This window comes from Centruroides sculpturatus, unplaced genomic scaffold, assembly GCF_000671375.1.
Source record: "Centruroides sculpturatus isolate CEXI.00-Female unplaced genomic scaffold, Cexi_2.0 scaffold1650, whole genome shotgun sequence".
In the NCBI taxonomy this organism is placed as follows: domain Eukaryota; kingdom Metazoa; phylum Arthropoda; class Arachnida; order Scorpiones; family Buthidae; genus Centruroides; species Centruroides sculpturatus.
Genome location: NW_019385849.1, coordinates 67,759 through 91,858, shown reverse-complemented (window position 1 = coordinate 91,858; position 24,100 = coordinate 67,759). Strand labels below are relative to the sequence as shown.

The following is a 24,100-nucleotide window of genomic DNA, read 5'->3' as shown; positions in this document are numbered from 1 at the left end:
TTTTTAGTTTCTCTTCTTACATTAAAAATATTTATTTAATATTCTCATAATTATTATTAAATGTAAGAGTTTTTCAATGATTCTTGTTAATAAATATTAAGTTAAAAATGAAATAGGAACTGCAATATATTATTTGTTATATAAAGTTATTAAGTAAGATATTAAAGTAATGTTAGAATTTGGACTTTGCTTGTTTTACAAATATAATTTAACATCAAAACACAATACTGACAGAGCTTAAAATATATAAATAATTAAAAAAAATATTCTATTCTATTTTTTAGATATTTTATTTAATGGTAAACAATAAATTGCTCATCTTTACCAGATTCATTAATTTTTAGATATTTTCTTTTCTTTTAATAGGAATAATTTAATATTTAACTTGAATGTAGACTTAATTTTTTATTTTTAAAATGAGAATAATATGAATTTATTTTGACTTTCAAAATACTGTAGAAAAGTACTCTATTACATAAAGTGTTAATTTGAATTTTACATATTTAAACTTGATTATTTAATTTTTAGGTGATCTCGTTGATGCAACAACACCTGACCATCTTGGTTCACGACAATTTGAAGAAGAATGGAAAACCTATCAAAAGATTTTGTTTGAAAGTGGTGTTGCCAAGGAAACTGTGTGGTTAGATATTCGGGGAAACCATGGTAATCAAAATTTAATTTAGAGATTAAATTCTTAAATATAATTACTTAGATCCAGTTTTTAAATTTAAATAAATTTATTTACATTAAAACGATATTATAAATAAGTCAGAAATTTATATTATAGTGAAAATAAAAATAAAAATTGATTATTTTATTTCTTCTATATTACATGGAATATCATTTTAATTATATTTAATCAGAATTAATTTAATAGTAATAAAATATTTCATATCAATAACATATAGATAAATTAATATCTTTACAAACACTTGGCACCATATTTACTCGAATAAATTGTTTATTTCTAATGCTTAGTTCAGGAAACCAAAATAAAAAGAGAATGAAAACATTTCAGAACAGAAATGTCTCACTACTCTTTTTATTCTGGCTTCTTGAACTAAGCATTAGAAATAAACAGTATATTTAAAATATAGGTAGATATTTTGTATTTCTAAGTATTTAGTTTAATATTTTATATTTTGTTACTGTAAAAAATACCATAAAAAACATAGTAGTGTGCTGTAAATGCTATAGTGTAGTATGAATTATTTTGTCTATGTTTTTCATATTTCTTATAAACTAATAAATTTCTATTATTTTCTGCACTTTTAATAAATTTGGCAAAATTTTTAATCTAAATAGATGTATTAGTATGGTTTATTTTACTTCATTTTTTTCATTAACTACAAAGTTTTTATCTACAGCTTTTATATTAAATTTTTTAAAAATAAATCTTTAAAGATCATTATAATACAGAAAAAAAATGTTAAATAACTGTGGTAAACTTAGTCAGATGAAACCATACTGTTACAATGCTAAATTGATTTTTGATTTTAATGTTTTTGTTTTCTTAGTAATTTTGATTTTTTTTTTCTTTTATAAATTTTACTCTCAACTTTTATTCTACTTTCTGTAAATATCACTTATTGTAGTAAAAATCTTTATTATTTTTAAAAAATTATTATAAAATTTTTGAGTAATTGCAATATTTTAGATAAATGTGTATTGTAAAACATAAAAATAATCTATTATTATCTGACAGAAAAAAACATACAGTATATTAATTGTTTATAATAATTAAAGTAGCTAATAGTAGTATATGGTATAAAATTTAGAAAGGAAAGATCATACAACTGATAAAAGAAGTCTTCAATATGTTCTATAAGCTAGCTAGCTTCAATTATTTAAGTTTATGCAAAATTTTTATTATAAACAGAAAATGATAAGATTAACACAGGGATATGTTTTGTTTATATATACTTATACATTATATCATAACAAATTAAAATTTTAGAAGTATAAGTTTATAAAAAAAAAAAAAAAGAAACACATTTACAAACATTATAAGCTTTTCTTTTTTTATATATTACTTTATTCTTCTATATACAATTTCCTTCTTTAAAATAAATATATAAGAAATTAAATGTATAATGAAAAATATAAAAAGCTGATACAATCTGTTTTTAATTTTTATTAAGTTAATTTTGTGGCATTAAATATCAACCATGATATTTTAAATTAAAGAAGAATTACTTTGTATCATTTTGAAATGACATAATTGGTGTATCAAATTTTATATTCATTTCTGTATCTAGCAGAATAATTATAAAAAGATCGGTTATCTATAGAAGTTGAATTTGTTTGTTGCTAAGTCTTCTGAAAATTGATTTTTTAAATGTGTGATGTCAAATATATTCAATTTATTCAAATATAAATATTTTTACATGGAATTTATTTAAGGGATTATTTTTCAAAACAAAGCAGAAAATAAGATTATATTCTAATTATCTTTGATTGTATATCTGATAGAATTATGGATTCTGAGTGACATCTTTAAGTTTCTTATAACTTGTTAATCAACAAGTTATCATAAACTCAGATTCATTCAGTCTCATCTTGATCGTTAGTATCATATAAATAATTTGATTAAAAACGTAATAATTTTCATCACTCAAACAACTTCTTAGAGTTTAGTAACAAAATTCATTTAATAATTTTTTCCACTTATGTTTTTCAAACAATAATATACCATGTTGATACATGCTTCTTGTCTTTTTAATTACTTATATTATACTTGTGTCTTGTGTCCACTTTGGACATTCTTATAAACTAGGATTTGTTATACTGAGGGAAGAGAAACACATCATTTCCAACTAAAACATATTTATTGTAATGTAATCTTGTTAAATATATTTTAATTGGAAATGGTATGTTTCTCTCTTCTCAGTATAACAAGTCCTAGTTTATAAGAATGTCCAAAGTGGACACAAGTATACTATTATAATATACTAGTTATTTGAGAACCTTTTGTTAAATGATATCACAAAATACAAGGATTATTTTGTCTTTAAATCTTTTGAATCATATAAGGTTATACATCTATGAATAGCTGAGGAATATTTCAAAAAAATTATTTTATGCTCTTGATTATTTTCTGTAGTCTTTTTAGTAAATTTAATGTAAAATTCATGTATCAAATTTTCCAGTTGAATTTAATATGTTGAGATATAATAAGTGAAGAAAAACAAAATGCTATTTTACTTTTCAAAGTTCTTTGGATGATAGAAGTAAATTAGTTTTGCTAATTTATTTATGTATGCTAGCAATTGAATATTTTTGAAATGACAGAATTAGAGACTACCAGGAAATGTTATTTTGTAAATCTTAAAAAAAGTCATTGTCGTTACAGAAGAATTTTTGTTGAAAAGATTGATAGACTATCTTTATCCATCATTTAAAATAAAATAAAATTCTGCTCATTGTTTTCTACTTGAGACTCTGAATCACTAATTATTTTAATTAATGATTGATTTAGAACATATAATATCAAGAGATTTGTTTTTATATTCAGTCACAACACATTTTTTCATTTTGATATCTTAGTTAATTGCTTTAAAAGCATTATGATTTTCTCCCCTTCACTTTTTCTTGCTGTTGATCTGAATATATTGATATTTGAAGAAATTTATATCTTAACTGTAATTCTTAAATCTATATGTCACTGAACACATCTGCATTATAAATATGCTGCTCTGAAATAAACATGCTAATTCATAAAAATGAAGTATTTGAACAATATTGTATCTATAAATGTTTGCGTTATTATTAAGTTTATTAAATTTTATTTGTAATCATATAATTGATCATGTTTTATACTATGAAATAATTATATTTTAATTTATCCACAGATAATTTTAATACTGTGTCATTAGATAAAGAAGATAATTTATTCAGGTAATCAGTTAATCTTATTGTTTTCATTCACTGGTTTAGGATTAAAATTTATTAAAAGAAATATCAACAAATTAATATAAGAATGCTCATGCATACAAATACATGCATAAAATGCTTATATACATATGTACAGTACATACATTATAATGTACAAATATTTTTAAGTTTCAGGTATTTTTTTAATAAAAACTTATAGAATGTATCATTATTTTATTTTGTTTATTTATAAATGTATATTTTATTCAAATAAATCCATATATTATTTAACACACTAATTTTATTAATTTACATTAAGTCATAAATTAAGATACAGCTTTAGCATTAGTAAATTAGGAATATTAAGTTTTTTTCTTTAAACAAATAAAAAGCTTTAATTAAACATAAATTAAATAAAAATAAAACATAAAAGTTTATGTTCAATTCTATAAAACAAACAGAAATTAGGTTTATTGAACCTTCTTGACTACAGATATGACTTAACAACTCACAGGTTCATAAAATAAAATTGTATTAGCTTTACAGAAAAATAGTTGTTTAATAAACATTTTTATAAAATAAGGTATTACCCCTTAAAATGTATAATTATACATTGTCACAAAATTTAAGTTGTCAAAAATGCTTGTGAAGTTCTTTGCTGTTCTTTTGAATATTTTCAATTATTCAAAAAATGTAGATGTTGGAAAGGAAAAACAGTTGCAAGTCAGATTAAGTGAATAAGAATATTGTTCTGAGTGAAAAAATTTTCTCATAAATACATCTACTGAAAGAATGTTAAACAACTGTGCATTATTATGTCAAAGCAGCTAGTGATTTTGCCAAAGATTTAATTGTTTTCTGCAAATTGGATTTCTTAAATGATTAAAGACTTCAAATATGATGTTTTGTCTACATTGTAGCAATATTCAAAGTAAGATCTTAGTAAACAGTTCTTTCAGCTAAAAAAAGCAAATAAAATAAAAGGAAGAATGTCTTTATGTCTTGATTTTGATATCTATGCTTATGGCAATTGTAAAGATCGAGAAACCTTTCATTGCATCTTTTGATACTTAAAGTTATGCTTAAACTGAAGATTTTATTATTAGTAAGGCTACTTCCTATGTAGCAGTGTCCAGCAACTGTGGGTGGAAAGAATCTTTGTATGTGCTTCTAGTTTGTGACCTATCTCTATCCAAAATGAACATGTACTGTTTACAAAATGGTGATGAGATGACTTTGTTGAATGCTTGCTATAGAAAATAGATTTCTATATTGTATTACCGAAGCTTCTTGTAAGCAAAAGACAAACAATATTTATAAGAAATAACGTGAATTTGGTGAATTTCATCATTTGTATCATGAAATAAAAGATAATCCATCTTTTCTTCTTTGGAAGCACATGCAATAGAAGTAGCAATCAAACTTGTTTGGTAGCTGCTTCCTGCAGATGCATGTAAAGCATTATCTGGTGGTCACTGCACACTAAATACAGTCACTCAAGACAAGCACAATCACTTGTTTATCTTTGCTCCACTTGGTAGCATGTTCATGCCTGTGGTTGCTGGACACTGCCACGTAGGACATTCACTAACAATGACAAGTTCAATAATCTTTTAAACTTTTTGCATTGATAAGATATTGTGAGGTATCACAAGTTTTTTCATTATTTAATAGTTTGAAATCATTTTTTTCATAAATCCCATCCCTTATTCATCAAATAAGTATTTTCTTTATAACATTTTAAATTAATTAATTAATATTTAGACATCTTTTACAAGTCATTTGTTTCTTTCATTTCTTATTCAATTTTTAACTTATCATATTATAATTTGTTAGAATAAAATATAATCTTGTCGGTTATTCACAACATACTTTTTAAAATATTTATTGGTTCTTACAATCTTGATAAATATTATTGTATAGCTTTTTTTATATTCTGTATGATATATATAAGTTTAATTTTGAATTTTTAGATTATGTTTTTAAACAAAGTTTTTGTTAATTACTATGACAAATATAAAATGAATTTAGACTAATGTTGATTTAGGGAAATTATTATAGACATTAAATAATTAAATTTACAGAATTTTGAATCAAATTATATAATTCAAGTTTATGTATTTAAAGTATACATAATGTTATTTCCAGAATGTATTGCATTTATCAAATTTATATAATATTGAAGGAATTGAAATCTAAAAAAAATATTATTTTATTCTACCTAAACAAAAAAAATTAACTTTATTAATTGATTTCAAATAATTTACTGATTTAAATGATAAGATATTTATAAATATTTAAAATTAATCTGTATACATTTATATTCATTTATCAATTTTAATTTGATGATATTCTGTAATTTAATTACCTCAAGTTGAAACTTTTCTTTGACATGTATAATTTTGACATCTGATACTAAAAAAAATCATAGTTAAGGAAATGACTATAGCCATTAATATTATTAATTAATAATTTGTAATAAAATTTTTTTATATTAATTTCAGTAATGATTTAGTTTGTTTGGTTTATTGTCATAAGATATAATTAAAACTTACAAAATACTTGTATTTTTAAATGATTGGCAGTGATAAGTTAATATAAGAATTAAATACAATGAAACAATTTGTTACAGTTAATAATTCATTATAATGTATGTAATATAAATTACAAATCTTCCCCAGAACTTTCTTAGAAGTTTTGGATATTTACTAAATTTTTATTGTATCTCAGTTGACCCCCCACACTGTTGATAATTCCGTTTTATACGAATTCCATGTTGTACGAGTCACTTAGATTTTACAAATACATGAGCCATTCACAGCCCGGCACATGTATTTGTAAAAACTAAGTGACTCGTACAATACGGAATTCATATAAAATGGAATTATCAACAGTGTTATAGAGGGTCAACTGTACATTTCTTGTAAAATACATGTAAATTTTAATATAAATTTTATGTTTTAAGTTAAGTCTCAGAATTAGTAAATTTTACTAAACAAGAAATATATTCTGATTATTTCTTGTGGTTTAGATTTCATATATTTTGTTGTGTTATATATATATATATAAAATATATATATTTTTTACATATTTTATAATCTTAGGTTTTTTTCCCTTTAACAGAAGATATTCCATTCAGGGACACAAGCATAATCGTTCCTATAATTATACATTTCATCATGGTTCTGATACATACACATTTATTGGAATAAATGCATGTCTTGAACCTGGTCCAAAACGTCCATTTAACTTTTTGGGAATTATAAATCAGGTAAAATGTTATCTTTATGTCAATTTAAAGTATTTTATATTAAAATTTTAAATTTAATATAATTTTCAAGTGATATCATAAATTAATAAAAATTATTTCTAATCTTTAAATAGTAGACTCTCCAATATCCAAATTATGTAATCTGTATATTAGGAAAATCCAAATAAATGAGTTTGAGAACTTTTAAATAAGATTGTAACATATTTCTACTGTATGTATTAAAAAAAATGGTTATTTTGACTTTGACACTTGTTTTTGACAATTACAATTAATTTTCAAAATATTATGTTAAAGTTGTTGTTTTGTTCGTCTCAATTCACTTACGAGCTGCAACATCACACCAATGCCTTATTGTTATCATGTCAGCAGTAGTTGATGCATTGTTCTACAAACTTCAAGGCAGCCTTAATTAAAAAAAATTAAAAATTGTACACACTGCTATATGGAAAGGTAAGACCCAGAGTAGTGTACAATTTTTAAAAAATTTTTGGTTGTCTTTGATCACTCTGGTTATGGAATGGCCAGATGTGGGAGAGTCTACTGTATGACATATTAAATTTTATTTTTTTTTGTAAGATTTAGTTTGTTTTAATAAAAATATTTTTATTCTTTTGGCTTGGAAGATAATTTAATCCCATGTAAATGAGATAAGGGGATATATGATCAAATATTTTCTAATTTTTTATTATATAGAAAGAAATGACCTTTAACTGATGTAAATATTGGTGTAAATGTCTTTATTTGTCATTTATCTAATTATTAATAATTACAGTTAATATTATTAATGAATTATTTCTCTAAATAATGTTTTAATTTTAGAAGTAGAATGATAAAAAAGAGGGGGAAAATTAATTTTTGTTATTAACTTTTTTAACAAGAGTTGTTTATTGTAAACAACTGTTGTTAACTTAAGAAAATTAATATTTATTAAAATGAATTATCTGTAGTCTAAATTGCTACAGATAATGCTCATATAATCCATACAGGTACATAGGATTTAATAATGCTTATTTCAGTTTCTTTGTTGCACTAATATGTATTACTAACCTAACAAAACTGATACTTTTTTGAAAATAAATAGTTATAAATTTTAATGTTGTTTAATTATAGAATGCTAACTTAAAAATGTAGAATGGATGTGATGTCTATAGCTCAGTATGGCAGACATAACAAAACAAAATGCTGATCACTTACAAGGAAATGTGAACATACCACTGTATTGGAAAACTGTTCAATATCTATTAATATTTGAGTTTTGAAAATATGCACAAAACATTAGGAATTATAATTCATCATACATAAAAAGCATATGATGATATATAACTGGCAAATATGTTCAGTCCTTTACTTACAACTACCCATACTTATGGCCAAAATCAGTGCAATAAAAAGAGAAATCATGTTTTTAACAATTGATTGCACTTGCTAATGGCACAGAACAATTATTAAATATCAAATGTAATATTATAAAGGACAAACAAAAAATGCTGTAATAATGTAATCATGTTTCACTGTCTCTCAAATTCACATTACTTTGAAAAACCAAAAATAGAACTAACTTTCTGCAGAGATGCTTGGTCTAGATAACTTTTTTAACTTTAATTTTTTAATAAGGTTTAACAGAATTAATAATAAATGAAATAAACAGAAAATAAAAATAAAATTAATTCCAAATGAAGATTGCAATACTCCCTCAGTATATGATTTTTGGTTTTTTTGAAGATAGTTGACTACCTGAATTTCTGTGAATTTTTGATAGTAAAATACTAATTAATTAAACAGTAAATATTACTTTCAAGTTCAATACACTTAAACACCACTGCTCTATTGTATTATGGCACATACACATAATAATTGATTATAATGTATAAGCTTGTGTGTGTGTTGTTTGGAACTGAATTAATTATTATGTTTGACTTATGACAAAATTCCATTGTAATTTGCAGACTACTAGAAATTTGCTATTAGCTTTATTATTCATTCATCTTCCAATTCTAATGTCATTTCAATGACACTAATAATAGATATTATTTAGGCATTCTACATTTTCATAAGATAGAATTAATGTGTAAATAGAATGGCTCTTTTAAATGGTTGATGAATTTAATTAATTAATTGTAAAGAATATCCAGACTTTTTGTTTCTTATAATTTTATTGTGGCAACTGAAATGATTATAATGAAGACTCACAATTTCATTATAATCATTTAATTTCATGACATGTTTTGGCATTTTACCCTCATCAGATTTTTAAATAAATGTAAAATACATTTTTCAATAAGTTATAAACTATACTTGAATAGTAAATAAATGAATACACACTTACTGAATGAAGTTATTTAAACATTTTTGACTGATATTTGCAACACAAGTATTGTACAGATGACATTTTTACATACATCACACTTTCAGAATTTCATTAATACAGAAGTCTTGGGCAGTAATACATGAAAAATTTTTTATACTAAAAAATAGAGCATGTAAAATATTTTAAGAACATTTATTATTAACACTGAAATCATAAAATAATACAAAATTTCATAAACTTACATTTCAAAATACTTAGAAATCACATAAATATTTGATGTAACTAATTGATAACAATATATCAATTTAAAAGTTATATTACAGAAATGTCTTCATCTGCTACATAAATCATTCTTAATATGAAATGTATTATTATTTTTAGGATGAGTACAGAAAATTACAAAAAATGGAGGAACAAAGCAGAAATAGCAATATGACTATTTGGTTTGGACATTATCCTACATCAACAATAGCTGCACCTTATCCAGGAGCAAGAGAATTAATGAGGTTTGTTTGCTAATATAAATAAAAATGTAAATGTTCGTTTGTTCAAAATCTTAAATTTCTGAAAGTTCTTCACCGATTGCTTTAAAATTTTGACGCAATGTATGTTGCATTCGAATATGCGCATGTTTTTATATTGAAATTTCCCAGAGGGGGGAGAGGGAGAAAATTAAGGGTTAATTTGAAGAACGGCTTCTACTGTACTATTTTAGATGCAATTTTTTCTTTCTGATGGTAATAACTTAATTTCCAAACGTACAATATTCACGTTTTATGATTTTTTAACCAAATGTTCAAACTATTTTAAATTCAAATTTGTTATTGCATATTGGTTCTATTATAGAACCAATATGCAATTGTTGAACGATTGTAAACGTTCTGGAAAATTGATTAGATTGAAAACATTCCTTTGAAGCAATGAAATGATACTCAGCAATAAGAAGTGTGTGTTATGTAATGTTGTTATAAATTAAATAATTACTATGGTTGTTGAAATACTGAATATAAATTATGTTATGATGCCCCACACCATTGTTCCAATTATACATGACAGGAAAGAGCAATATCCTTTGTTTTATATGACACTCAAGTGATGGCCAAAGAAATAGTGACTTACATGATGAGTCATTGGGATGATTTTTTAAGGGAGGGTTATTTTTATCAAATTGCAAAATCCACACAGGTGAAGCCATCGGTAACAGCTAGTATATATATATAAACATGATTTAACATTTAAGATTTCTTCACTAAATATTCTTTAATTTTATTTTAGAGATTCGGGACCATATTTATGTGGTCATCTTCATACTCTGGGTGGTATGGTTCCCATTATGTATACACTTCAATCAACAGGTTCTTTAGAACTTGAACTTGGTGATTGGAAGGATAATAGAAGGTTAGATTCATTTTTCTTTTATATTTGAAATTAATTTTAGATTTTATATTTACTTTTGTGATAGTAAGTAATCAAATTTAATACATAATCCATTAGAAATAGGATCACAGAAAATTCAATTTTATAATTATTTGTTTACACAATAATAGAAGGAAAATAACAATAATACAGTATTAAATTGAAATATATATTCAATAATGAAGCCAAATGTCAGTAACATGATATTATTGGCACTGTGTGAAAGTTTATTAAATTTTTAAAATAATGTTTCATAGTAGTTAATGTGCTTTAATTTTATTAGGTATCGTTTGGCAGCAGTAGATCATGGAATATTTACCTTTATAGATCAAAACTTAAATGATTGGCCTGTCATTTTAATAACAAATCCTAAACATGCACTATATGGAATGCCTACAGTTGAACCTCTTTCACGGATTAAAAAGTCAACTCATATTAGGTATGTAGTTCACATACTATTTGAAAATATGATAATTCTGATATATATAAGATGATATATTATAAGATTTAATTGAAAAATAGTAGCAGATTACAATGAGAAAAGAAGTACAGTAGAACCTCGAAAACTCGGCTCTCGATAACCCGGCACTCCGGATAACTCGGCCACACCCTGGCAGGGCAAAAAAATCCTTAGTTAATTAATTTTTATTATAGACAGCTTTATAAAAGTATAAAAGCTCTCATAAAGTATTTTTCTGAGGTCTGTCTTATCAGATAAATTACTGTACACAGTGTATTCATTAATTTTCATTTTCATGTAGTAAAGGCTCTATGCCTTCATAAAGTACGTACTTTCCCTTTGTTTAAGGGTATTTGGGCAGTTTATTCTCTGTTATATACTCAAGTAAACAATACATACAAGTACAGTACAGTATTTTCTGAGGAAACACTCGTACTTATTTTTTTTAACCCCATTCCCGATAACCCGGCATTTTCACAAACTCGGCCACCCTTCGGTCCACATTAGGCCGCGTTTTCGAGGTTCTACTGTATGAATGTTTCATTTCTCTGTTATGTATCCATAATGTGATTTTTAATTTTAATTAAATACTTTAAATCAAAATGGCTTTTGTAATTATTTTTACTAATCAGTATTGAAGAATCTGACAGAGGAACATTTGAGGTTAAAGTTTATGACATTATTTGCAAACAGTTGCCAAAGATTTTGAAACTCCTAAATTTTGTTACCTACCCATATTTTAAGAAGCCTTGTTCTACATCAAAATTTTCATTATTGTCATTGATATTTTCATAATGTATTTCACTACATATTGTGTTTAAATAATTAATTTTAATCAGTAGGAATCTGAATCAAATCCAGCAGAGAGAAAATAATAATAATATCTATGTATTACTTTTAAAATATGAACAATATTAAAATTGGTTTTTGCACATTTATAAATTTGAAAATTTATTCATTTTTTAATTTAATTTATTCTTTATTGATTTTGAATGAAATAAAACAACATTTAGGTAATTTCATTTTACATATTTTAATTCTTTATAGAATTAAAGGATTCAAGAAAAGAAATAGAGTGACCTAATAAAATTCTTTTTAAAAATATTTAATGTTAACTCAAGTAGATGGTTGTTTAACTTTCATTGGAAAATTAAATAAATTGGAGCAAAAGAAATTCAAATGTTACACATATTGAAATACATTACCCTATAAATTTAATTTTGATGCATTTAATAGCTTTTGAGTATTAGTATTAAAGTTAGTATTTTTAGTATTAGGATCTTTAGTATTAGGATCATAACATGAATATATGAAATATTTACCATAAATGCATATAGGGCATCTTTAATTAAAGTTTACCACTTTAGACCACTCTGGAAGCAAAACTAAAAGATAGTGATAAAATTTTATAGGCATGTTTATCTCAACACAGGAAAACTACAGACAGAATTTCAAAAACAGTTACAATTTTCATCATTATCAGTCTACTATCACAGCAGCAGCATCAAGAAGCTATTGAACATGATTTCTAAAGCCATGTTGCAAACTTTTGTCATCCTCAAACTAGAGCAGAGAGGATTCCTCTAGTTTAGATTAGTCTATAACCTCTTTTTATACACCAACATACATACATTACTTAATGTGTGTTATTGGACTAATTTGTGAACTGTATGATAAAATGACATATTGCATGAAACTCTATTCTAAGTCAATTTTACAATTTCAAGATATTGGATAGCAAATATACCCAACAAAACATAAAAATTCAACACAAAATGTGGAAACTTAATTTAAAACAAATGTTTTCAGTAGTATTAAAAAACTGTTGTCAGGTTAAATAGAACATTTGAAAGTTGAAAGCCAAACTTTCAAAGTTCTATTTAACCTGACAATGGTTGTTTAATACTACTAGAAACATTTGTTTTAAATTAAATTTCAATGTTTTGTGCTGAATTTTTGTGTTTTGTTGGGTATCTCTATTTTAAAGGTTGGTAGTGGGAATAACTTGAAAAACATTAATTTTTTGATACTTAAGAGTATTTATACACAGCTTTATAGGCATAAAAGAGAGATGCAGCTTTGTTTAAACTTTTTTCCTGAATCTCTTACCAATTGTCAGTTATTCCACAAAAACAAAAAATCAATATTTTTTCAAGGGGTTACTTTTTCGTTTTCAAATAATATGGCATGAACAAAAAATAGTTGTGCGTTATACTACTGTACTTGCAGACAATGTTTCAGATTTTTCTGAATTTCCACATTGTCTCTTTCTTGAGAGAATGACAGAAAGCATGTTAAACTGTTTTTGATGTTGCCTTTGATGCATCATTATAAATCTTAGTGGCAAAAATTATAACTAGTTTTGAAATTTTGCCCATAGTTTTCTCATGCCAGGATGAATGTACCTATAAAATTTTATTAATCTGTCTTTAATAGTTTTATCTCCATAATGATATAAAATAGTATAATTTATAGACATCCTGTATAATGTTTCTTGTGAATGTCATTCTAATAGTTGTCTGCATATAAAAATCTACTGTGTAATGTTATTTTCTGATTATAGTTATTTGAAAGTAAAAACTGAAAATAAACCTTTATTATAGGGTCTTGACATTTTCACCAAGTGGCATTAAGCTTGTTAAGCTTCAAATAGATGATGAACCATGGCAAAATATGACTCATGTTTCTAAAGGCTTGTATACTCTTCCATGGATTTCAGAAATATATGCAGAAAATTTACATACAATAAAAGTTTATGTTCAGGTAAGTCTATTTGTTAACTGATTTTTAACAAAATTGAAATTTAGTTTAGACTTTATTTTGTGTTACAAATATTAATTAGTGTTGATTCAATTCTCACAATGTTGATAAAATTAATTTTAAATTGAAAAAGTAACTTTATTAAATATTATTATTTGCTATCCATACTATGCTTATTCCATAAATGACTTATTCTAATCAAAAGATGAACCTTATTTTCTTAATATATCAGTGAATTAATGCATATTTGATATAATATTAATAATAATAATCCCAGGAAATATAAGGCATCTGTGGAGGATGGATAAGGTGCTTATTGTATCTGTTGTTCTTTTCTCTACAGGTGTCATACCACACATATTAAACAAAAGCCTGGGAACATTACAATTGAATAGAAACACATACAGAACGCCACTATATTGAATACATGTCATATTGTTAGGAAATTCCTGAATATAGACACACACTGAAACACTTATTTAATTTTTGTCTTGTTTTGGTTACTATGCTGTGACTTTGGTCCAGCATAGTACACAGCCACCGGTGTCAACCAAGTATAACTCACTAAACCAAACATAATAATAATAATAACAATTATAGTAATGATATAATAATTATAATAATAACAACTTTAAAAGATTTTCTTCTTAAGAAGAATTTGTATTTTAGCTGAATTTGACTAGAAATATTTAACAATAGACTCTTTTATACTAAAATATACTTTTCTTTGAATATCACCAATAGAATCTGAAAAAAAGAATATAAAATTAGCATAATCAGAATAAGTGTTTATTCAGTTCAAACATATAAATGCTGCAACTTTCTTATATAATTACAAATTTTATAAAAAATTGAATATTTTAAGAAAAATTATGTTTTTACTATTGCTTCAATAATAATTTTATTCATTTTACTTTATTTAATGATGATGAAATTAATAGTTTTTAAGATTATTTTAAAATACAGTAGCCTCTTTTATATCATATATGTTGGGAGACAAATCAAATGATCAATGTATCAAATACTGCAATATAAGTGATGTATCAAACTGTTTTGTCTACTTTTAATCTCTGTACTCAATCTTTTTTTCATACAATGGTAGTTTCAAGATTAATGATTGTAATAAGGTCATATTTCTTTGCCAGTAGAAATTCAATGGCAATTATTGGCCAAGACACTTTTATATTTGGAGAAAAGAAAGTGCAATATATCCAAACAAGTGGTGTAATGAGAGGATACTGTACTTTATAATAAAAATAAATTTTATCTGTTACACTACAGAGTGATCATAAAGCCTGGAAACATAGAAGATAACATTTTATTCATCGTCATTATTCCACATTTGCAGTTTTGCACAATACATTAAACTATACATTGCTAATGAGTAATGAACAACACATTGAAAATATTATTGAAATGTAATATTAATAAATTATTTATGTTTCTGAATTTTATGGCCACCTGATGTGTAATTTATAGTCAAAATATCTGTTTATAAAATATAAAAAGTCGTCTGTAAAATTTTATATTAAAAAAACAAGTTTGCATTCTGAAATATCAATGAATGAATATTCATATTCATTTTTCGATATTCATATTTTTATATTAAATGTTTGATAAATATTACTAAATTGAATATTTACTGTTTATATTATCACTTGGAATATTAAAAAATTCCAAAATTTTTAAAATTATATTACTTGTATTAAATCCTAGTAAAATTTTAATTTTGATAATTATTTTAATTGGAATAAGCATTATATTTAACATTAAACTTATTAATTTATAATTTAAATATGGTAGAATGCACTTATTGTAATCATGGATGTTATCATCAGTTGCTTAATGTTTACTAATACAATTGTTATTTCATTTGTTTTAATCAAAATTAGAAAGTCCTGAAACATACAAGTTAAAATACAGTAATAAAACTCATCTTATTGTAATCAAAGTTTTATTATAGTTATTATCTTCAGATAAAGACAGCTTAAAAATGTATTTTCAATGCTATCAACCTCAATGTGTAGCTGATAAAACACAGTCATTACCAGTTATTGACATAATTCTTAGCTATTAATTGTTTTAGTTGTTTTTTGCTTGCAAAAGAGTAAGAGTAAAAAATGTCAGGTTATATATGTTTATTATTTTAATGTGATTTTTTATGTCAGAGGTAATAAAATCAGAATTTCACTGACTGTAGTCTTCTTTATTCACTCCACTCCAATTAAAGGAGTCTGCACAAATCATATGGGAAATGGATTCTGTGAATTTGGCTGTATCTTTGATATTTTGTAGTTCTAGTGATTCCGATTGAAAGTCTCTATAGGCACAATAAAAAGACAGTTTTTGAGTTATCAAGCATCCAAAATGTAAACCTAGTGTAGTTTGTGCATGCTCTTCAATGATAAATGTCTAAATATCGTTGTAAGCCTTAAATCTCTTTTGTTCTAAAATATAAAATATGTTTCAACATACCATTTTATATTTTAACTGTTAACTTTTCAACTGTTATGAAGTCTGAGGAGCAAGTGTCTTGAGAGAAGGGTGCCCATGTATCACTTAATGAAGCACGTCGTATCTACTAGTGCAGTATGAACCGAAATGGTGTGAGAATCAAACCCATGGGTATCACATAATGAATGATTTCCAAATAATGTGCTAAAAATTAATAATGTTTGAAAACATATCATATTTATTTTTAAACAAAAAACATTTAAGGCTTCACAACCATATTTAGACAATTATCATTGAAGGGGCATGGAAGCTGATTTTGTCAACTGATATCTATGGCTGACACAGATAATTTGTACAAAGTGCCAGTCAAAGAGATTGGCTCGCCTCTCCCATTGTTTCCATCCCGCATACCCTTTTCTTTATACTGCTGTATTTCTTGTAATTCTGAAAACTATTATTAATATATTTATTTTTGTTCCATCACTTTGCCAAATATTCAGCAGAATTTGCTGACATTGGGAGAAGCATAATGCCCCAACACTCTTGCAGCAGCTTCTCCCTCATTCAAAACATATGCATGAATTATGCTGTTTTTGCATCTTGAATGCTTGATAACTCAGAAAATGTCCATTTTTTGGCTTTGTATCTATGGAGACTTTCAATCAGGACCACTAGTAGGGTTTCTCCAATGGGATCCTGGGATCCAAAGGAAATCCCGCAAATGTTTTAAAAATTCACTTCTTTCTTATTTTGTATTAAAGATGAGGAAATTTTGCAAATAGAAAGTATAATTATTAACCCATAAACTNCGAGGTTCTACTGTATGAATGTTTCATTTCTCTGTTATGTATCCATAATGTGATTTTTAATTTTAATTAAATACTTTAAATCAAAATGGCTTTTGTAATTATTTTTACTAATCAGTATTGAAGAATCTGACAGAGGAACATTTGAGGTTAAAGTTTATGACATTATTTGCAAACAGTTGCCAAAGATTTTGAAACTCCTAAATTTTGTTACCTACCCATATTTTAAGAAGCCTTGTTCTACATCAAAATTTTCATTATTGTCATTGATATTTTCATAATGTATTTCACTACATATTGTGTTTAAATAATTAATTTTAATCAGTAGGAATCTGAATCAAATCCAGCAGAGAGAAAATAATAATAATATCTATGTATTACTTTTAAAATATGAACAATATTAAAATTGGTTTTTGCACATTTATAAATTTGAAAATTTATTCATTTTTTAATTTAATTTATTCTTTATTGATTTTGAATGAAATAAAACAACATTTAGGTAATTTCATTTTACATATTTTAATTCTTTATAGAATTAAAGGATTCAAGAAAAGAAATAGAGTGACCTAATAAAATTCTTTTTAAAAATATTTAATGTTAACTCAAGTAGATGGTTGTTTAACTTTCATTGGAAAATTAAATAAATTGGAGCAAAAGAAATTCAAATGTTACACATATTGAAATACATTACCCTATAAATTTAATTTTGATGCATTTAATAGCTTTTGAGTATTAGTATTAAAGTCATGATCTTTAGTATTAGGATCATAATATGAATATATGAAATATTTACCATAAATGCATATAGGGCATCTCTAATTAAAGTTTACCACTTTAGACCACTCTGGAAGCAAAACTAAAAGATAGTGATAAAATTTTATAGGCATGTTTATCTTGACATGGGAAAACTACAGACAGAATTTCAAAAACAGTTACAATTTTCATCATTATCAGTCTACTATCACAGCAGCAGCATCAAGAAGCTATTGAACATGATTTCTAAAGCCATGTTGCAAACTTTTGTCATCCCCAAACTAGAGCAGAGAGCATTCCTCTAGTTTAGATTAGTCTATAACCTCTTTTTATACACCAACATACATACATTACTTAATGTGTGTTATTGGACTAATTTGTGAACTGCATGATAAAATGACATATTGCATGAAACTCTATTCTAAGTCAACTTTACAATTTCAAGATATTGGATAGCAAATATACCCAACAAAACATAAAAATTCAACACAAAATGTGGAAACTTAATTTAAAACAAATGTTTTCAGTAGTATTAAAAAACTGTTGTCAGGTTAAATAGAACATTTGAAAGTTGAAAGCCAAACTTTCAAAGTTCTATTTAACCTGACAATGGTTGTTTAATACTACTAGAAACATTTGTTTTAAATTAAATTTCAATGTTTTGTGCTGAATTTTTGTGTTTTGTTGGGTATCTCTATTTTAAAGGTTGGTAGTGGGAATAACTTGAAAAACATTAATTTTTTGATACTTAAGAGTATTTATACACAGCTTTATAGGCATAAAAGAGAGATGCAGCTTTGTTTAAACTTTTTTCCTGAATCTCTTACCAATTGTCAGTTATTCCACAAAAACAAAAAATCAATATTTTTTCAAGGGGTTACTTTTTCGTTTTCAAATAATATGGCATGAACAAAAAATAGTTGTGCGTTATACTACTGTACTTGCAGACAATGTTTCAGATTTTTCTGAATTTCCACATTGTCTCTTTCTTGAGAGAATGACAGAAAGCATGTTAAACTGTTTTTGATGTTGCCTTTGATGCATCATTATAAATCTTAGTGGCAAAAATTATAACTAGTTTTGAAATTTTGCCCATAGTTTTCTCATGCCAGGATGAATGTACCTATAAAATTTTATTAATCTGTCTTTAATAGTTTTATCTCCATAATGATATAAAATAGTATAATTTATAGACATCCTGTATAATGTTTCTTGTGAATGTCATTCTACTGTAATAGTTATCTGCATATAAAAATCTACTGTGTAATGTTATTTTTTGATTATAGTTATTTGAAAGTAAAAACTGAAAATAAACCTTTATTATAGGGTCTTGACATTTTCACCAAGTGGCATTAAGCTTGTTAAGCTTCAAATAGATGATGAACCATGGCAAAATATGACTCATGTTTCTAAAGGCTTGTATACTCTTCCATGGATTTCAGAAATATATGCAGAAAATTTACATACAATAAAAGTTTATGTTCAGGTAAGTCTATTTGTTAACTGATTTTTAACAAAATTGAAATTTAGTTTAGACTTTATTTTGTGTTACAAATATTAATTAGTGTTGATTCAATTCTCACAATGGTGATAAAATTAATTTTAAATTGAAAAAGTAACTTTATCAAATATTATTATTTGCTATCCATACTATGCTTATTCCATAAATGACTTATTCTAATCAAAAGATGAACCTTATTTTCTTAATATATCAGTGAATTAATGCATATTTGATATAATATTAATAATAATAATCCCAGGAAATATAAGGCATCTGTGGAGGATGGATAAGGTGCTTATTGTATCTGTTGTTCTTTTCTCTACAGGTGTCATACCACACATATTAAACAAAAGCCTGGGAACATTACAATTGAATAGAAACACATACAGAACGCCACTATATTGAATACATGTCATATTGTTAGGAAATTCCTGAATATAGACACACACTGAAACACTTATTTAATTTTTGTCTTGTTTTGGTTACTATGCTGTGACTTTGGTCCAGCATAGTACACAGCCACCGGTGTCAACCAAGTATAACTCACTAAACCAAACATAATAATAATAATAACAATTATAGTAATGATATAATAATTATAATAATAACAACTTTAAAAGATTTTCTTCTTAAGAAGAATTTGTATTTTAGCTGAATTTGACTAGAAATATTTAACAATAGACTCTTTTATACTAAAATATACTTTTCTTTGAATATCACCAATAGAATCTGAAAAAAAGAATATAAAATTAGCATAATCAGAATAAGTGTTTATTCAGTTCAAACATATAAATGCTGCAACTTTCTTATATAATTACAAATTTTATAAAAAATTGAATATTTTAAGAAAAATTATGTTTTTACTATTGCTTCAATAATAATTTTATTCATTTTACTTTATTTAATGATGATGAAATTAATAGTTTTTAAGATTATTTTAAAATACAGTAGCCTCTTTTATATCATATATGTTGGGAGACAAATCAAATGATCAATGTATCAAATACTGCAATATAAGTGATGTATCAAACTGTTTTGTCTACTTTTAATCTCTGTACTCAATCTTTTTTTCATACAATGGTAGTTTCAAGATTAATGATTGTAATAAGGTCATATTTCTTTGCCAGTAGAAATTCAATGGCAATTATTGGCCAAGACACTTTTATATTTGGAGAAAAGAAAGTGCAATATATCCAAACAAGTGGTGTAATGAGAGGATACTGTACTTTATAATAAAAATAAATTTTATCTGTTACACTACAGAGTGATCATAAAGCCTGGAAACATAGAAGATAACATTTTATTCATCGTCATTATTCCACATTTGCAGTTTTGCACAATACATTAAACTATACATTGCTAATGAGTAATGAACAACACATTGAAAATATTATTGAAATGTAATATTAATAAATTATTTATGTTTCTGAATTTTATGGCCACCTGATGTGTAATTTATAGTCAAAATATCTGTTTATAAAATATAAAAAGTCGTCTGTAAAATTTTATATTAAAAAAACAAGTTTGCATTCTGAAATATCAATGAATGAATATTCATATTCATTTTTCGATATTCATATTTTTATATTAAATGTTTGATAAATATTACTAAATTGAATATTTACTGTTTATATTATCACTTGGAATATTAAAAAATTCCAAAATTTTTAAAATTATATTACTTGTATTAAATCCTAGTAAAATTTTAATTTTGATAATTATTTTAATTGGAATAAGCATTATATTTAACATTAAACTTATTAATTTATAATTTAAATATGGTAGAATGCACTTATTGTAATCATGGATGTTATCATCAGTTGCTTAATGTTTACTAATACAATTGTTATTTCATTTGTTTTAATCGAAATTAGAAAATCCTGAAACATACAAGTTAAAATACACTAATAAAACTCATCTTATTGTAATCAAAGTTTTATTATAGTTATTATCTTCAGATAAAGACAGCTTAAAAATGTATTTTCAATGCTATCAACCTCAATGTGTAGCTGATAAAACACAGTCATTACCAGTTATTGATATAATTCTTAGCTATTAATTGTTTTAGTTGTTTTTTGCTTGCAAAAGAGTAAGAGTAAAAAATGTCAGGTTATATATGTTTATTATTTTAATGTGATTTTTTATGTCAGAGGTAATAAAATCAGAATTTCACTGACTGTAGTCTTCTTTATTCACTCCATTCCACTTAAAGGAGTCTGCACAAATCATATGGGAAATGGATTCTGTGAATTTGGCTGTATCTTTGATATTTTGTAGTTCTAGTGATTCCGATTGAAAGTCTCTATAGGCACAATAAAAAGACAGTTTTTGAGTTATCAAGCATCCAAAATGCAAACCTAGTGTAGTTTGTGCATGCTCTTCAATGATAAATGTCTAAATATCGTTGTAAGCCTTAAATCTCTTTTGTTCTAAAATATAAAATGGTATGTTTCAACATACCATTTTATATTTTAACTGTTAACTTTTCAACTGTTATGAAGTCTGAGGAGCAAGTGTCTTGAGAGAAGGGTGCCCATGTATCACTTAATGAAGCACGTCATATCTACTAGTGCAGTATGAACTGAAATGGTGTGAGAATCAAACCCATGGGTATCACATAATGAATGATTTCCAAATAATGTGCTAAAAATTAATAATGTTTGAAAACATATCATATTTATTTTTAAACAAAAAACATTTAAGGCTTCACAACCATATTTAGACAATTATCATTGAAGGGGCATGGAAGCTGATTTTGTCAACTGATATCTATGGCTGACACAGATAATTTGTACAAAGTGCCAGTCAAAGAGATTGGCTCGCCTCTCCCATTGTTTCCATCCCGCATACCCTTTTCTTTATACTGCTGTATTTCTTGTAATTCTGAAAACTATTATTAATATATTTATTTTTGTTCCATCACTTTGCCAATTAGTCAGCAGAATTTGCTGACATTGGGAGAAGCATAATGCCCCAACACTCTTGCAGCAGCTTCTCCCTCATTCAAAACATATGCATGAATTATGCTGTTTTTGCATCTTGAATGCTTGATAACTCAGAAAATGTCCATTTTTTGGCTTTGTATCTATGGAGACTTTCAATCAGGACCACTAGTAGGGTTTCTCCAATGGGATCCTGGGATCCAAAGGAAATCCCACAAATGTTTTAAAAATTCACTTCTTTCTTATTTTGTATTAAAGATGAGGAAATTTTGCAAATAGAAAGTATAATTATTAACCCATAAACTGTCAGAATACATTTTTATTTATTAATTTTAAGTTTGCATATTAATTTTTTTAAATTTTCGTTTATTATGGGATGTCACAGATTGTCAATAATTAATATTTAGCCTATTTGTGACAGGACTCTGAAAATTCTTTACTTGTCAGAACCTGTAATATCTAGAATAATTGTGCTTATGCTGTCTTAATTTTTAACCATGCCCAGTAATTTCAATAACTGCATTATGCCAGATTATGCAAATTGTGCAGTGATACAAACGAGTACGAAGTATGCAAGTATGAAGTTTTTCATCATAAACCTGATTACTAAAGCAAACGAACTGCTGAATTATCGGGTTATAAGCTCAATGTCGCTATTAAAGCAGCTGGGGTAGACAAATCAAGAATACTAGATGGCAAAAGAAATACTGCAATGCATCTCGAAAACAAACTAGAAATCTTCCAGGCTACAGGTGAAAAAATACATAACATCTGTCTTTTATTAAATGCATTAAAGACAATTCCACCCACATCAATTGAATCAAAAAGAGCATTCTGAGTAGCAGGACTTATCTTTATGTGAACCGCCAGGGAGGGTGTAGGTCTCCCGATCCGGCAACAGGTTGATGAACCTTCTCACTGTCAGGATGGGTTAAAATTTTGCTTTTCCCGCTATAACGGGCTTAAGTGTTTCGGGTCGAGTGGCGGAGGGAGGAGTGTGTCGGTAAGATGACAGGCGATACACGAGCAAACGAGGACACCAATTTAACAAGATAACAACGATTTATTAGCTACATAGATACAATAACTAATTAATTACAATAGCTAATTTCAAAGGGAAAAATCTGAATCCCTGAAACGCGAAGGACCGAGAGAGAGTTCACAAAAATAAGTTCCATACCTCTTTATGTCTTTTAATATTCTTAAGGAAAAAGGTTTTGATATCCAACAATGTGGTAGGATTAGGATGATAATTTTTCTTCAGGACACAATATCGGATAGGACACAGTATATTAATAGGACACAATATTCTTAGGACACAGTTGTAAAAGTGACGGCGGATGAACGACTCCCCCGAGAAGGGGAAGGAAGGGGTTTTTATAAGTTCGGCGTGGGAGAATGGTCATGTGACCAATTGTTGTGAGGTAAAAGGTATGCAGATGGGTCAGAGTTGTTCCCGGGCCCATGTTAACTATAAACTTTAGCGTTGGAATGTGGGATTAGTTTCGAATTGAACGGATGTTTATGTCGAACATAAACGAAAAGTTTTTTTT

At 25.9% G+C, this 24,100-nt stretch overlaps 1 protein-coding gene across 1 annotated transcript in view; it reads left to right on the top strand.

Annotated features, from left to right (window-relative positions):
• Nucleotides 1–24,100, top strand: part of LOC111642502 (transmembrane protein 62-like) — an 80,596-nt gene that overhangs the window by 16,833 nt on the left and 39,663 nt on the right. The window contains exons 3-10 of the mRNA XM_023388855.1: nucleotides 529–666; nucleotides 3,855–3,900; nucleotides 7,000–7,147; nucleotides 9,837–9,961; nucleotides 10,731–10,853; nucleotides 11,155–11,310; nucleotides 13,935–14,094; nucleotides 19,417–19,590. Coding sequence (XP_023244623.1) covers nucleotides 529–666; nucleotides 3,855–3,900; nucleotides 7,000–7,147; nucleotides 9,837–9,961; nucleotides 10,731–10,853; nucleotides 11,155–11,310; nucleotides 13,935–14,094; nucleotides 19,417–19,590 — 1,070 coding nt within the window. The remainder of the gene's footprint in view (nucleotides 1–528; nucleotides 667–3,854; nucleotides 3,901–6,999; nucleotides 7,148–9,836; nucleotides 9,962–10,730; nucleotides 10,854–11,154; nucleotides 11,311–13,934; nucleotides 14,095–19,416; nucleotides 19,591–24,100) is intronic.